Genomic DNA, 17,065 nt, shown 5'->3' on the forward strand with positions numbered 1-17,065 from the left:
ACGGAAAGGCACCGGGACCTGATGGCTATCCTGACGAATTCTAGAAGCTCCTTATAGATCAGGTGGGACCCCTTAACGGCATATTTTAACGAAGTATTACGCTGCGAAATTGGCTTACATAAAAGTACTCCCCAAACCTGACAAGGACCCCTTGGAGCCGGGTTCCTATCGCCCCATCTCTTTGATCAACCAGGATATGAAGTTGCTTACCAAGATCCTGGCTGATCGCCTGGCCAGGTTTCTATGTTCTCTTGTTGGTGACCATCAGGTGGGATTCGTGAAAACCCGCTCAGTGGCCACAAATATTAGAAAGGTACTGGCAGTGATGGATAGTGTTCGGGGCCAGTCCCGGACAGCCACCCAACCAGCTTTGCTCACTTTAGATGCCGAAAAGGCTTTTGATAATGTGTTAGGACTAGCTGAGACTGGTCCTGTCCAAATTTGGGATTGCGGGACGGTTTTGCTCCTTCATAGATGGCCTCCATGATGGTCTTACAGCTAGGGGGCATACGCCTGGAATCCTGTCCACCCCCTTACATTAGTGAAAGGCACACGCTAGGGTTGCCCCTTATCACCCTTACTGTTTGAGCCTATGGCCTGTTAATTGATCTCTACGGATGTCGACGGGGGCATAACTGTGGGCACCCAGGAGGTCAATTTATCCATGTTTGCCGATGATGTGCTTCTTTACCTTAGAAATTCCAGAGAGGCTGTCCCTAAAATTCTTACCTTCTTATCCTATATGGGGAGTTTCACGGGTTATAGAGTTAATGCGGCCAAGAGTATGTTTTTACCTTTGGGGGTGACTTCTCCGAGATGGCTTCTTGATGCGAATGCATTGAGTGTGCAGGTGGCAACCATTCAGTTGGAGAGCATGTACTTAGCGGGCGGGGAGTGATTGTAACTAATGGGACAGATAAGGGGTCTGCTGAGTTTATATTAGGGATGAACATTATGAAGAATTGTTTCACTGAAGTGTTAGATGCCTTGCATGCCTCTCTTACCCATATGTCCCCTTCAGACCAGTGGGCGCTGCACCATTAGAAAGTTCTACAGGCGGAGCAGAAGTTTGCCAACAAGCAAGATGAAATCTGCAGAGTACTAGTTCAAGACATTAGGTCGCTGACCTTACAACCCAACACTTGCTCAAACCTCAGTTCCACTACTTGGGTCATGTTGTCAGTGCAGAGGGAGTTCAGCCTAATCCTGAAAAGGTGGAAGTTGTCAAGAACTGGTCAACCCCGCGCACAGTGAAAAATGTCAGGAGCTTCCTGGGATTTGCCGGCTACTACCGCCATTTCATTCACCAATTCGCTCAGATTGCAGAACCCCTCACAGCTCTCTTACAGGGTACGGCGAAGGAGAACCACAATGGAAGACTACCTGTGGAATGGGGATCTGTTGGACTACCTTCTGGCGAAAAAGGTACCAACCCATCTACATCGGGCCTAGTGTGCCTACGAGCTGATATGTCTGTGGCGACAGAGGAAGCGACTGTTTGTGCACAAAGGACTGTTGTACCGAAATTCTTTGGATCCGGTTTCTGGTGATCGACTTAATCAGATACTGGTTTCCCGAAGAGATGCGGCGATGGTCCTCAATGCATACCATGATCAGTCGGACACTTTGGAGTCCACAAGACTGAAGCTACTGTCAGGCGAAGATTCTATTGGATCGGAATGCAGAGCAACATTAAGAAATGGTGCAGTGAATGTGCTGTCTGTAAAGTCACCAGGAACGTGCGCAGGAATGCAAGAGCACCCCTCCATTCCATCCAGAGTGAAAGGCCTAACAGTTGGTCACGCTAGACCATGTCAAGTTGTCTCCTACCCGGTCCGGGTACACCTATGCTCTCACCATGGTGGATCACTACTCTTAAACGTCTCTAGAGTGCCGACCCGGTCACCAGTCTCTCCACCACTGCTGCCAGTGACTCCGAATCCGACTAGTCCTGGACTAATACCAGCTCCCGAGTTTGCTGAGGAAGAGCAAGCTGCCGTTTCAGAGGTTCCAAGAGCTCCCGAAGACGAAGGTGTTTCAGACTCTACAGAAGTGGTGTTGCGCAGATCCCAAAGGAATTCCCGCAAAGTATTCCTGCAAGGTACAAAGATTAGCTCACAATATAGTGTACAAGCACATGTAGCACACATATTCAGTTCATATGTACAGTGGGGATCAAAAGTTTGGGCACCCCAGGTAAAAATTTGTATTAATGTGCATAAAGAAGCCAAGGAAAGATGGAAAAATCTCCAAAAGGCATCAAATTACAGATAAGACATTCTTATAATATGTCAACAAAAGTTAGATTTTATTTCCATCATTTACACTTTCAAAATAACAGAAAACAAAAAAATGGCATCTGCAAAAGTTTGGGCACCCTGCAGAATTTATAGCATGCACTGCCCCCTTTGCAAAGCTGAGACCTGCCAGTGTCATGGATTGTTCTCAATCATCATCTGGGAAGACCAGGTGATGTCAATCTCAAAGGTTTTAAATGCCCAGACTCATCTGACCTTGCCCCAACAATCAGCACCATGGGTTCTTCTAAGCAGCTGTCTAGAAATCTGAAACTGAAAAAAGTTGACGCTCACAAAGCTGGAGAAGGCTATAAGAAGATAACAAAATGTTTTCAGATGTCAATATCTGTTCGGAATGTAATTAAGAAATGGCAGTCATCAGGAACAGTGGAAGTTAAAGCAAGATCTGGAAGACCAAGAAAAATATCAGACAGAACAGCTCGCAGGATTGTGAGAAAAACAATTCAAAACCCATGTTTGACTGCACAATCCCTCCAGAAAGATCTGGCAGACACTGGAGTTTTGGCACACTATTCCACTATAAAGAGATACTTGTACAAATATGGTCTTCATGGAAGAATCATCAGAAGAAAACCTCTTCTACGTCCTCACCACAAAAATCAGCGTTTGAACTTTGCAAATGAACGTATAGATAAGCCTGAAGCATTTTGGAAACAAGTTCTGTAGACCGATGAGGTTAAAATTGAATTTTTTGGCCGGAATGAGCAAAGGTACGTTTGGAGAAGAAGGGGAACAGAATTTAATGAAAAGAACTTCTGTCCAACTGTTAAGCATGGGGGTGGATCAATCATGCTTTGGGGTTGTATTGCAGCCAGTGGCACAGGGAACATCTCACGAGTAGAAGGAAAAATGGATTCATTAAAATTTCAGCAAATTTCGGATGCTAACTTGTTGCCATATGTGAAAAAGCTGAAGTTAAAGAGAGGATGGCTTCTACAAATGGATAATGATCCTAAACACACCTCAAAATCCATGGGGGATTAAATCAAGAGGTGTAAACTGAAGGCTTTGCCATGGCCTTCACAATCTCCTGACCTCAACATACTTGAAAATCTATGGTCAGACCTTAAAAGAGCTGTGTGTGACAGACAGCCCAGAAATCTCAAAGAACTGGAAGACTTTTGTAAGGAAGAATGGGCAAAGATACCTCAAACAAGAATTGAAAACTCTTGGCTGGCTACAAAAAGCATTTACAAGCTGTGATACTTGCCAAAGGGGACAGTACAAAATATTAACTCTGCAGGGTGCCCAAACTTTTGCAGACGCCATTTTTTTTTTGTTATTTCGAAAGTGTAAATGATGGAAATAAAATCTAACTTTTGTTGACATATTATAAGAATGTCTAATCTGTAATTTGATGCCTTTTGGAGATTTTTCCATCTTTCCTTGGCTTCTTTATGCACATTAATACAAATGTTTACCTGGGGTGTCGAAACTTTTGATCCCCACATTAAACACTTAAGTTAGGACTGTAAAATTACTTGTAGTCCCAGTCCACAAATGTCCAATGTATATATATCTGTTTAACATTATTCTATCCTCGTGCACAGGGTACTCTACTGGCCGGAGGGTTCCTCTAATACTAAAAGTAAGACATGTGCAGAGGCAGAGTACATTTTCCAGAGGTAAAATGGTTCTGTAGTATCACACTACTTGTTGCACTCTGGGGAGAAGTTTTGAGAACCGAAGGGGCCCCAGCAGCCAAAGCATTGTGTAGATAGCCTCGGCAGCCCAACCTGCAACTTGTGTATACTATGGTCTAAAATGTGTTCCTAGAGCAGTTACAAAGCTCGTTAATCCCACATGTTTACCAATCCACCAAACCAATGGACATTTAAAGTGCTACATGGACTTGTTTATACCTTGTTCTATAACCAGACCTGTGAAGGACATTTAGCATAGTGCCCCAGAAACTGTCACTAGGCCCCAAAGCCACTTCAGTCCTCCACCCTCCAGGACTAGGTGTCGAGGACGACTGTATTTAAGAGGGGAGTTTGTGTGGGAAAAAAGTACAACCCCCCCCCCTTTTTTTGGACTGACCACAGGTCCTCTTTAACCCGTACAGGACCCAGGGAGTATGGATACGCCTTCTGTACCTGGGTCTTAAGGATATCGATCAGCAGGCGCCCTGCGCAAATGCCCAGGGGGGGTCATCAGACCCCCCCCCCATGTTGGCGATCGGCGCAAATCGTGAATTCACACTTGCAAAAGTGAATTCACACTTGCGATTTGCGCCGATTCCGGGTCATACGGGTCTATGGTGACCCGGAATATAAGGGGGATCGCGGTTGTCCATGACACCTACGATCCCCCTGAAGGGATAGGAGTGAGATGGCAGAGGTGCCACCCCTCCTATCCCTGCTATTGGATAGGACCGGCGCAGAAGATCCACTTACCCATCGGTGGAGGCTGCAGGACGCGATCGGCTGCGGTGATCGGCGCGGGCGGCAATGTCGTGCGGCAGAAGAGGACGGCTCCCTGGATCATACAGAAGCCGGTATGTTGCCTAGCAACATCTAGAGGGCTACAGTCTGAGACCCCTATACAGTGGTCTCTACACTGTAGCCCTCCAGATGTTGCAAAAGTACCACACCCAGCATGCCCAGACAGCTGTTTGGGAATGCTGGGATTTGCAGTATTGCAACAGCTGGAGGTCTACAGTTTAGAGACCACTGCACAGTGATCTCTATTCTGCCCTCTAGATCTTGCAAAACTACAACTCCTAGCATGCCAGTTTGCTGTCTGTCCATGCTGGGATTTGTAGTTTTGCAACATCTGGAGGTCCACAGTTTGGAGATCACTGTGCAGTGGTCTCTAATTGTAGCCCTCCAGATGTTGCAAAACTGCAAATCCCAGCATGCCCAAACAGCTGTCTCGGCATGCTGGGACTTGTAGTTGCGTACCTCCAGCTGTTGCATAACTACATCTCCCAGCATCAGTACATGCTGGGAGTTGTAGTTTTGCAACAGCTATAGGCACGCTGGTTGGAAAATACTGAGTTAGGTAACAGAACCTAACTGAAGGTTTTCCAACCAGTGTGCCTCCAGCTGTTGCAAAACTACAACTCCCAGCATGCACGGTCTGTCAGTACATGCTGGGAGTTGTAGTTTTGAAACAGCTGGAGGTTTGCCCCCCCATGTGAACGTACAGGGTACATTCACACTGGCTGGTTTACAGTAAGTTTCCTGCTTCAAGTATGAGCTGCGGCAAATTTTTCGGCACGGCGCAAATTTCTAGCGGGAAGCTCACTGTAAAGCTCTGCCAGTGCGAACCCTAAAAACACTACACTAACACATAATAAAGGGTAAAACACTACATATACACCCCCCTACACTGTCCCCCTCCCCTCCCCCAATAAAAATGAAAAACTTATTGTACGGCAGTGTTTCCAAAACGGAGCCTCCAGCTGTTGCAAAACAGCGACTCCAAGCATTTCCGGGCAGCCACTGACTGTCCAGGCATGCTGGGAGTTTAGCAACAGCTGGAGACACCCTTTTTTGAAATCACTGGCGTAGAATATCCCTATGTCCACCCCAATGCAATCCCTATTTTAGTCCTCAAATGCGCATGGCGCTCTCTCACTTCGGAGCCCTGTCGTATTTCAAGGAAACAGTTTAGGGCCACATATGGGATATTCCCGTTCTTGGGAGAAAGTGCACTACAAAGTTTTTTTTTTTTCTTCTCCTTTTTACCCCTTATGAAAAGGAAAAGTTGGGGGCTACACCAGCCTGTTAGTGTAAAAAAATTTTACACTGACATGCTGGTGTTGCCCCATACTTTTTATTTTCACAAGTGTTAAAAGGAAAAAAAGACCCCCAAAGTTTGTAACGCAATTTCTCCTGAGTACGGAAATACCCCATATGTGGGCGTAAAATGCTCTGTGGGCGCACAAGGCCCAGGAGTGAGAGCGCATCATGTACATTTGAGGCCTAAATGGGTAATTTGCACAGGGGTGGCTGATTTTACAGCGGTACTGCCATAAACGCAAAAAAAGTAATACCCACATGTGACCCCATTTCAAAGTTGGATGGAAAAATGGAAAAAAAAAATTTCACAAAAATGTTTCATTTTCACAAGGAAAAATAGGAAAAAAGCCCCCAAAATTTGTAACCCCGTTTCTTCTGAGTAAGAACATACCCCATATGTGGATGTAAAGTGCTCTGCAGGTGAACTACAATGCTCAGAAGAGAAGGAGCGCCATTGGGATTTTGAAGAGAAAATTTGTCCGGAATTGCAGGCCACGTGTTTACAAAGCCCCCATAGAGCCAGAATAATGGACCCCCCCCCCACATGTGACCCCATTTTGTAAACTACACCCCTTATGTACCGTGTTTCCCCGAAAATAAACCCTACCCCAAAAGTAAGCCCTAGCAGGATTATGGGGTAGGGCTGCAATATAAGCCCTATCCCGAAAATAAGACCTAGTTCAGGGGTAATCTGTTGGCCGCCAGTAATGCCCGCAGACCCCACATGGCCACCACAGTAATGCCCGCAGACTCCACACACCTCCCCCCCCCCCCCGGCCGCCACAGTAATGCCCGCAGATCCGACACCGCGCCCGGCCACCACAGTGCGGTAATGCCCGCAGATTCCACATCCCCCCGGCCACCCCATTAATGCCTGCCGACCCCACAGCCCCCCTCGGCCAGCACCCTGCCTCCTTTGGCTGGTCCCGCGGCACCCGCAACAAGTTAGCTTACCGTAATTCAGCCAGGGCAGGGACGCTGACGTTCTAAAACGTCGGTGCGTATGCACGGCCGACGTCACGGACGTGTCCCTGCCCCCGGCTGCTAAGCAACAGGAGAAGATCTCGCAGGAGGGTACCGTACGGTAAGAAAGTGAAATGAGTACCGGTGCCCAAGTTTATTATGGCAGAGGGGTGGGGGGCACTGTAGGGCAGTGTTTCCCAACCAGTGTGCCTCCAGCTGTTGCAAAACTACTGGGAGTTGTAGTTTTGCAACAGCTGGAGGACATTGGTTGGGAAACACTGCTGTAGGGTATGGTAGAAGTGTGTGGAGGACGACAGGGGAAAGAGAGGATGGGGGGCTGAAGGAGTATGGGGGGCTGCAGGAGTGTGGAGGAGTCCCCCTATCCTCCACACTCCTGCAGCCCCCCATCCTTCACACTCCTGCAGCCCCCCATCCTCCACACTCCTGCAGCCCCCCATCCTCCACACTCCTGCAGCCCCCCATCCTCCACACTCCTGCAGCCCCCCATCCTCCACACTCCTGCAGCCCCCCATCCTTCACACTCCTGCAGCCCCCCATCCTTCACACTCCTGCAGCCCCCCATCCTTCACACTGCTGCAGCCCCCCATCCTTCACACTGCTGCAGCCCCCCATCCTTCACACTGCTGCAGCCCCCCATCCTTCACTCCTGCAGCCCCCCATCCTCCACACTCCTGCAGCCCCCCATCCTCCACACTCCTGCAGCCCCCCATCCTCCACACTCCTGGAGCCCCCCATCCTTCACACTCCTGCAGCCCCCCATCCTTCACACTCCTGGAGCCCCCCATCCTTCACACTCCTGCAGCCCCCCATCCTTCACACTCCTGCAGCCCCCCATCCTTCACACTCCTGCAGCCCCCCATTCTTCACACTGCTGCAGCCCCCCATCCTTCACACTGCTGCAGCCCCCCATCCTTCACACTGCTGCAGCCTCCCATCCTCCACACTGCTGCAGCCCCCCATCCTCCACACTGCTGCAGCCCCCCATCCTTCACACTCCTGCAGCCCCCCATCCTCCACACTCCTGCAACCCCCCATCCTCCACACTCCTGCAGCCTCCCATCCTTCACACTGCTGCAGCCCCCCATACCGTAAATAAATAAGCCCTACCCTGAAAATAAGCCCTAGTGTGTTTTTTGTGACTAAAATTAATATAAGACCTGGTCTTATTTTCGGAGAAACACGGTAATGTAATAAGAGGTACAATGGGCATTTACGCCCCACAGGTGTCTGACAGATTTTTGGAACAGTGGTCCGTGAAAATGAAAAATTTCATTTTTCATTTGCACAGCCCACTGTTCCAAAGATCTGTCAAATGCCAGTGAGGTGTAAATACTCACTGCACCCCTTATTAAATTCTGTGAGGGGTGTAGTTTCCAAAATGGGGTCACATGTGGGGGGTTTCCACTGTTCTGGCACCACGAGGGGCTTTGTAAACGCACATGGCCCCCGACTTCTATTCCAACCAAATTCTGTCTCCAAAAGCTCAATGGCGCTCCTCCTCTTCTGAGCATTGTAGTGCGCCAGCAGAGCACTTGACATCCACACATTGGGTATTTCCATACTCAGAAGAAATGGGGTTACAAATTTTGGGGGTAATTTTCTCCTATTACCCCTTGTAAAAATGTAAAATTTGGGGAAAAACCAGCATTTTGGTGAAAACATTTTTTTTTTATTTACACATCTGAATTTAACAAAAAGTCGTCAAACACCTGTGAGGTGTTAAGGCTCACTGTATCCCTTGTTGCGTTCCTTGAGGGGTGTAGTTTTAAAAAAAGTATGCCATGTGGGGGGGGGGGGGTTGCTGTTCTGGCAGCATAGGGGCTTCCTAAATGCAACATGCCTTCCAAAAACCATTTCAGCAAAATTCACTTTTCAAAAGCCAAATGTGACTCCTTCTCTTCTGAGCATTGTAGTGCGCCAGCAGAGCACTTGACGTCCTTGGAGGGCATTTTGTCCTATTATTCCTTGTAAAAAATTAAAATTTGGGGGAAAACTAGCATTTTAGTGAAAAAAAATGTAATAAATCATTTACACATCCAACTTTAACAAAAATTCGTGAAACACTTGTGGGGTGTTAAGGCTCACTGGACCCCTTGATACGTGCCTTGAGGGGTGTAGTTTCCAAAATAGTATGCTATGTGTTTTTTTTTTGCTGTTCTGGCACCATAGGGGCTTCCTAAATGCGACATGCCCCACAAAAACCATTTCAGAAAAACTCACTCTCCAAAATCCCACTGTCGCTCCTTCCCTTCTGAGCCCTCTAGTGCACCCGCCGAACACTTGACATACACATATGAGGTATTTCCTTACTCGAGAGAAATTGGGTTACACATTTTAGGAAGATTTATTTCCTTTTACCCCTTGTAAAAATTCAAAAAGAACATGCCAGTGTAAAAATTAGGATTTAGAATTTTCTCCTTCAATTTGCTGCTATTCCTGTGCAACACCTAAAGGGTTAACAAACCTTTTGAATGTCATTTTGAATACTTTGAGGGGTGCAGTTTTCATAATGGGGTAATTTGTTGGGTATTTCTAATAAGAAGGCCCTTCAAATCCACTTCAAAACAGAACTGGTCCCTGAAAATGTTCAATTTTGAAAATTTTGTGAAAAATTGGAAAATTGCTGCTATACTTTGAAGCCCTCTGATGTCTTCCAAAAGTAAAAACATGTCAACTTTATGATGCCATCATAAAGTAGACATGTTGTATATGTGAATCAATATATAATTTATGTGGAATATTCATTTTCCTTATAAGCAGAGAGCTTCAAAGTAAAAAAAAAAAAATTCAACATTTTTCATCAAATATTGGAATTTTTCTCCAAGAAACGATGCAAGTATCGACAAAATTTTATCACTAACATAAAGTAGAATATGTCACAAAAAAACTGTTTCGGAATCAGAGTAAAAGGTAAAAGCATCCCAGAGTTATTAATGCTTAAAGTGAAAGTGGTCAGATGTTCAAAAAATGGCCGGGTCCTACAGTGAAAATTGGCTGGGTCCTTAAGGGGTTAAGTTGTTTGCTGCCTCATAATTCTAGTTCAAGATACCCACTGGCCAATGCTAGCTGGAAGGATTCTTATAATGCCACTAACCTTGGCCATTATAGTAATAATATTTGTGTCTATGGTGCCCATCCTATTGAATCCAATGAATAAGAGATCAAAAATATTTTCGGGCCTATTTAGAGTGATCTTAGTCACCAGTAGTTATCACTACTATTATTGTAACATATATCTATATCTATATCTATATATATATATATATATATATATATATATATATATATATATATATTAATATTTAAAAAAAATCATACCAGCAATAAAAAAGATACAGTGGAATAAAGCTCATACAGCATTAACTATGCCATGTGAAGGAATAAGACAAATGTTGAAATAATGCATTTATATAGGAATGTTGCCCTAAAGGAAATCTGTAAAGTATCATATCATTATCCTGTGTCTTCAGTATATGAGGCAGGTACGTGGCTGGATGTGGGCGGTCGCACACCTGCTCAGGTAACAGATGAGGTCATCGCTCTCAGTCTCTGTACACCATCACCTTCCCCTCCCTTCCTCCCTCCGTCTCTCTTCCTGGTAGGATTAGGGAGGAGTTGTGTGTATGTGACAGACCGGATCAGTGTGACACAGAAGACTGCAAGGGATTAACTAAACACAGAACAACCAGATCAGACAACAAGACTGTGAAAAGAGACAAAGTGAGAGAGACGTTGTCACTTAGAGAGGCGTACGAGCTGACTCTATCATGTCTGGCCCTTCAAGAAGTCAAGAAGAATGGGAGTTATAGGGGGACAGAAGAGCAGACTGATCATCTCATGCAAGTTTTGAGCCTGGACAGCTTCTGGATAAAACAAGTCAGAGAGAAAGCCAGTGGCTAGCAAGAGACCACCAGCACCATGAAGGACCGATTGGAGCAGCTAAAGGCGGTGAGTGACACATGGACGGGTCCGGAATGGGAGTTGATGTTGATCAGTTGGGAACCAGTTGGACGGGTTATACTGCTGTGACATCCCAGGGTCACAATACATGAGACTACTACACCACCCAGTCACCCACAATTCAGACTCCACCCCAATATATGATACCATATAGTCTATGCACATCATTGCCCATTAAATCATGGTTGTACCGATTCTACAGGTTTTTAAATGAATCAGGCAGTGAATGGTTAAACGTTTGGTCTCTTCATTGTTATAAGCCCACCTTAGTTCTGGACTACACAACAGTCTTTGGTATGTCATTTGCCCAAGGGCATGCAATCTTCAATGGACAAGATGCACAACCATTCATTGAATGACTTTGTGAAGGGCCACTATAGCTGCAGTCTGCTCAGTGAATGTCTATGGGTCAATGGGCATCTCAGGTTCCCATCTTGTTGTTGTTTTCTATTGCATTATATGCGATTGTAATAGTAAAAATGTTACATTAAGTGAATTCCTATGGATACGCAAAAGCTTTGTGTACTAAACTTCGCTAAAGATGCAATAAATATTTCCAAGTGTTAGAATAGAGATGCCGAATTTTCCCTGGGAATGATTGTTGTTATTTTATTAATCACTATTCACATAGAAATGACGCATTTTATAGCACAAGATGTAAAATCACTCGCATTGGTTAATAAGCAGCTTATGTGATCGAGTTGGGTTCGTTAATGAAAGATGTGTGCAGCAGCTCTGCCATTAGTCACCTTACATGATGGAAGAAACATTGCTCAAATATCTGTGCTGCTCTCCTTTTGCCCATTTCTTGCCTTGGTTGGTCAGGGTCCTATTACAATGTTTAATATGGGACCCCTGTTTATGTGTTAATGGTAGTGCCCACTTTGGACAATCTATAATTGTTTAAAGAAGTTATCTGATTTCTTGCACAAACAGTGCCTTTATTGTATTCAGGGTGTGTGTGGTATTACAACTGTGCTCCATTTGCTTTGCTGCAATACCAAAAACATCCTGAAGACAAGAGTGGCAGTGTTTCTGTAAGATTCTGTTTTTCTATTCCTGAATAATCCATTTAATAGTGAATTTAACAGGGTGTCCTGCTGCTGGACTGTGTAAACTGCGCGACCCTGTGGGAAAATGTTGAGTTAACCCTATAGATCCCATGGTCAGTTATCAGGGCACCTATGGAATACAAATGAGGGGCTTCCTATATAATCTCTCCATCAGCCCCACATCATGATCACCAGGGCTGACTGTTTATATCAGTGTTTCCCAACCAGGGTGCCTCCAGCTGTTGTAAAACTACAACTCCCAGCATGCCCGGACAAAAGGCTGTCCGGGCTTGCCGGGAGTTGTAGTTTTGCAACAGCTGGAGGCACCCTGGTTGGGAAACATTGGTTTATATGAACAGAGTGTTACAAAGGCATAATGATGTGCATTTGGTTATACCTTTAAATATGTCTGTCATTTTTTCCTGGAAAGCTTTAAAGTCATCTAAAAAAATGTCCTTAAGGGGTTAAACAAAAAATTTAAAAATTTTAATTTAGGAAGGTCATAAAACATATGCATTTTTTTTTTTATTTTGAACAAAGGACCGCAGATTGGAACTCTAAAGCTGATCTTCCTATGTGTTACGGAGCACGGCACAAAACATGGCCGGCTGATCTACTAATACATTTAATCTACAAAAGTGGACTGGATAAAGGGGATCTCCGACCACCTTCTGGATCAGTGTGGTCATGTGATGAGAAAAGCCTGATGACCCTGCTGTTCTAGATTAGTTGACTTCAGGCTGTCAAGACCTTTACAGTGGGGGAAACTGTAGCAGCTACAAAATGGTGGACGGGGATACACACAGAGCAAAGGAGGCCCCATAACAGACATAAAATAGCTCATTCTAGTTGGAAACAAACTCAAACTCTGACATTTGGGCCTATTTCTTGGTTATCCTGGCTTGGACCCCCAGAGACTCCATGGGGGGTCTTATAATTGGATATTTACCTACTGCTGAGGGGTAAAGGAGTAGTCCAGTGGTGAAAAACTTATCCCCTATGCTATGGATAGGGGATAAGTTTCAGATCGCGGGGGTCCGACCGCTGGGGCCCCACGCGATCTCCTGTACGGGGCCCCGACGGCCCGCGGGAAGGGGGCATGTTGACCACCGCACGAAGCGGCGGCTGACACGCCCCCTTAATACAACTCTATGGCAGAGCCGGAGCGCTGCCTTCGGCAATCTCCGGCTCTGCCATAGCGATGTATTGAGGGGGCGTGTCAGACGCCGCTTTCTGTGGTGGTCAACACGCGCTATCTGGCCAGCGAGCCGGGGCCCCGTACAGAGAGATCGCGAGGGGCCCCAGCGGTCGGACCCCCGCGATCTGAAACTTATCCCCTATCCTTATAATAGGGGATACATTTTTCACCACTGGACTACCCCTTTAATGGAATACTGATGAGCTTCACAGTACTATTACTATTATGATGTTATATTTTATAGTGTTTGTGGTCTATGATTGGACTGTGTACAATAATATGTAAACCAGGCTTAGATTTAGTGATATCATTTCTGGCGATCTACTGTTCTGTTGCATTCTATGCTCTCATTGTGACACTTACTCAGGTATATTATATTTATATTGGACCTACCATCTTAAAGAGGTACTCCCGTGGAAAACTTTTTTTTTTTTTTTTTTTTGGTGCCAGAAAGTTAAACAGATTTGTAAATTACTTCTATTAAAAAAACTTAATCCTTCCAGTACTTTTTAGGGGCTGTATACTACAGAGGAAATGCCTTTCCTTTTGGATTTCTCTTATGTCACGACCACAGTTGTTACGCCAAGCGCTCCGGGTCCCTTCTCCTCCCCGGAGCACTCGCGGCGTTCTCCTCTCTGCAGCGCCCCGGTCAGACCCGCTGACCGGGAGCGCTGCACTGACATTCACGATGGGGAGGCGATTCGCATAGCGGGACGCGCCCGCTCACGAATCGCATCCCAAGCCACTTACCTGTCCCGGTCCCCGGCTGTCATGTTCTGGCGCGCGCGGCTCCGCTCTCTGGGGCGCACGCGCGCCAGCTCTCTAAGATTTAAAGGGCCACTGCACCAGTGATTGGTGCCTGGCCCAATCAGTCTAATTAGCTTCCACCTGCTCCCTGTGTATATTTCCTCACTTCCCCTTCCCAGCATTGCCGGATCTTGTTGCCTTGTGCCAGAGAAAGCGTTTAGTGTTGTCCAAAGCCTGTGTTCCAGACCTTCTGCTATTGCTATTGACTACGAACCTTGCCGCCTGCCCACGACCTTCTGCTACGTTTGACCTTGCCTCTGCCTAGTCCTTCTGTCCCACGCCTTCTCAGCAGTCAGCGAGGTTGAGCCGTTGCCGGTGGATACGACCTGGTTGCTACCGCCGCAGCAGGACCATCCCGCTTTGCGGCGGGCTCTGGTGAAAACCAGTAGCAACCTAGAACCGGTCCACCGACACGGTCCACGCCTATCCCTCACTGACACAGAGGATCCACATCCAGCTAGCCGAATCATAACAACAGTGCTCTCTGCTGACCTCTGATGTCCATTTTAGGAACTGTCCAGAGCAGGAGAAAATCCCCATAGCAAACATATGCTGCTCTACACAGTTCCTAAAATGGACAGCAAAGGTCAGCAGAGAGCACTGTGGTCATGACAGAAGAGAAATCCAAAAGCATTTCCTCTGAAGTATACAGCTCCTAAAAAATACTGAAAGGCTTAAGATTTTTTAATAGAAGTAATTTACAAATCTGTTTAACTTTCTGGAGTACCCCTTAAATATATCAGATGCTTTCTTATTCACATACTACATTCTCATCAGTTTGACTAACTTTGTATATCTTGCTATGTTGCATGACACGTCTCACAGTCACATTTATATATATAAAGAAAAAATCTAATAATAGGCACAAACTATACTGTACACTCTCACTAGCTGCCTGCCGACAGCAATCGCTTCCAATACCTCATGGGATTGGCTTGGTAAGTATTCATGTGTTGGCTCCTTTTGCAGTAGACTATTTCCCCAAAAACAAGGGATCAGGCAGTTGGAATCCAACATGTCCAATCTTTCCCTTTCCGGACATCTCTCTGTCAGTGTAGAGTCAGGAGGCCCTCATACACATTTAGACCGTTGGATTATGAGTGCCCTAATGGGGTTATCTGGGGACAAATAGTTTTCTTAGAAAAATCCCTGGGTGATGCAAAAATAAAAATATATCATACTTATTTGCCCTAATCCCTGCTGCTTTATTTAATAGTTGTGTACGCCCTGAGAGTGTTCATAAAAGATGCATTATCACAGGAAATGCATCAAATACACAAACCACCTCCCTCCCAGAAAAACCCACCACAACAGCACCACCCACCCCACCCACAAACAAAGCGGTCCCAAGTCCACCATAAGTCCAAGTCCATCTGCGTCCACCTCCAAAAAGTCAGAATATTGGCAGAGAATAATAGCGCCCCAGTTATCATAAATACAGAGAAGTTGGCACATAAAATCATATCAAAAAGTCAGAGCAGAAATAACAGCAGCATGTAATGAGATAGTACGGAATGCTGAAGACAATTAACTCAAAACTTCCCACTAAAAGAAGGAGATGAAAACCCTTTAAAGGGGTACTCCATTGCTAGAGATCTTATCCCCTATCCAAAGTATAGGGGATACGATGTCTGATCGCGGGGTCTGGCCGCTGGGACCCCCGCAATCTCTGTGCAGGCACCCAGTGTTCTCAACATTATGTTCAGAAAGCTTTAGTGGAAGGCTGTGGTCGTGATGTCACACCATGCCCCCTTGTGATGTCACACCACGCCCCCTCCATTTATGTCTATGGGAGGGGGCATGATGGCTGCCACGCCTCCTCCCATAGACATAAATGGTGGTGCGTGGCATGATGACATGAGGGGGCATGGCATGACGTCACGACCACAGCCTCTGGGACCCCCATAATCAAACATCTTATCCCCTATCCTAGCAACGGAGTACGCCTTTAAGGACTGTCAGAGCCAAATCAAGGGCCCCATATCATGCAATCAGGTGCCCCAGACCACGTGGAACTTACGTGTAGCCTAAAGCTTTTCAGAAATATCTCTTTCTAAAGGAAGAATGAGTGAAGCTTGAGCATTAAGTTCAGCTACGGTAGGTGGACTTGCTCTCAGCCAGTATTAAAGGGGAACTCCAGTGGAAAACATTTTTTTTTTTAATCAACTGGTGCCAGAAAGTTAAATAGATTTGTAAATTACTTCTATTAAAAAAAATCTTAATCCTTCCAGTACTTATCAGCTGCTAAATGCTCCACAGGAAGTTATTTTCTTTATTAATTTATTTTCTGTCTTACCACAGTGCTCACTGCTGACACCTGTGTCCATTTTAGGAACTGTTCGGAGCAGGAGAGGTTTGCTATGGGGATTTGCTCCTACTCTTTACAGTTTCTAAAATGGACAAACGTGTCAGCAGAGAGCACTGTGGTCAGACAGAAAGGAAATATAAAAAGAAAAGAACTTAATGTGGAGCATTTAGCAGCTGATAACTACTGGAAGGATTAAGATTTTTTTTTAATAGAAGTAATTTACAATTCTGTTTAACTTTCTAGCACCAGTTGATTTAAAAAAATTTTTTTTTTTTTTTTTTTCCAGTGGAGTACCCTTTTAAGCTAAGAGTTTCCTGGTCTAATATAATATTTGTAAGACACCAACCTCAACCCCAGAGGTCTCCGCCCCACATCCTATAAGGCCCACCAAACATGGTTTAGGCTCCAATGGCAAATGAATCCCATATACTGTGCGCATAAGCAAGAGCACTTCCCTCCAGAAAGGAACTAAAATAGCGCAATCCCACACCATGTGAGACAAGTGGGTCCCTAACTGGTCCCACCACGGGCAGGTGTAGTCAGTTTGGAGCCTATGCAGGAGCACTGGAGTTTTAACGGGACAGATCATGGGGCTTTACAAAAGCCTTGGGTTCTCAATATGATATCATGGACTCTGGATTTCTCTATGTGGACGTTAACCATGAACCAACAAAGGAATGCCCGTTCTTTTG

General features: G+C 45.6%; 1 protein-coding gene across 9 annotated transcripts in view; it reads left to right on the top strand.

Moving 5' to 3' along the window:
* STX3 (syntaxin 3) overlaps nt 1–17,065 on the top strand; it is a 243,052-nt gene that overhangs the window by 177,566 nt on the left and 48,421 nt on the right. Inside the window, exon 1 of one of the 9 annotated variants that reach the window (XM_056531724.1) lies at nt 10,669–10,996. The exons of the other annotated variants lie outside the window; for them this stretch is intronic. Within the exon in view, the coding sequence (XP_056387699.1) occupies nt 10,967–10,996 (30 nt within the window). The 5' untranslated portion in view covers nt 10,669–10,966. Of the gene's footprint in view, nt 1–10,668; nt 10,997–17,065 lie in introns of those variants that run through there. 9 annotated transcript variants of the gene reach the window in all.

The sequence above is a fragment of the Hyla sarda genome, chromosome 7 (assembly GCF_029499605.1).
Source record: "Hyla sarda isolate aHylSar1 chromosome 7, aHylSar1.hap1, whole genome shotgun sequence".
Taxonomy (NCBI): domain Eukaryota; kingdom Metazoa; phylum Chordata; class Amphibia; order Anura; family Hylidae; genus Hyla; species Hyla sarda.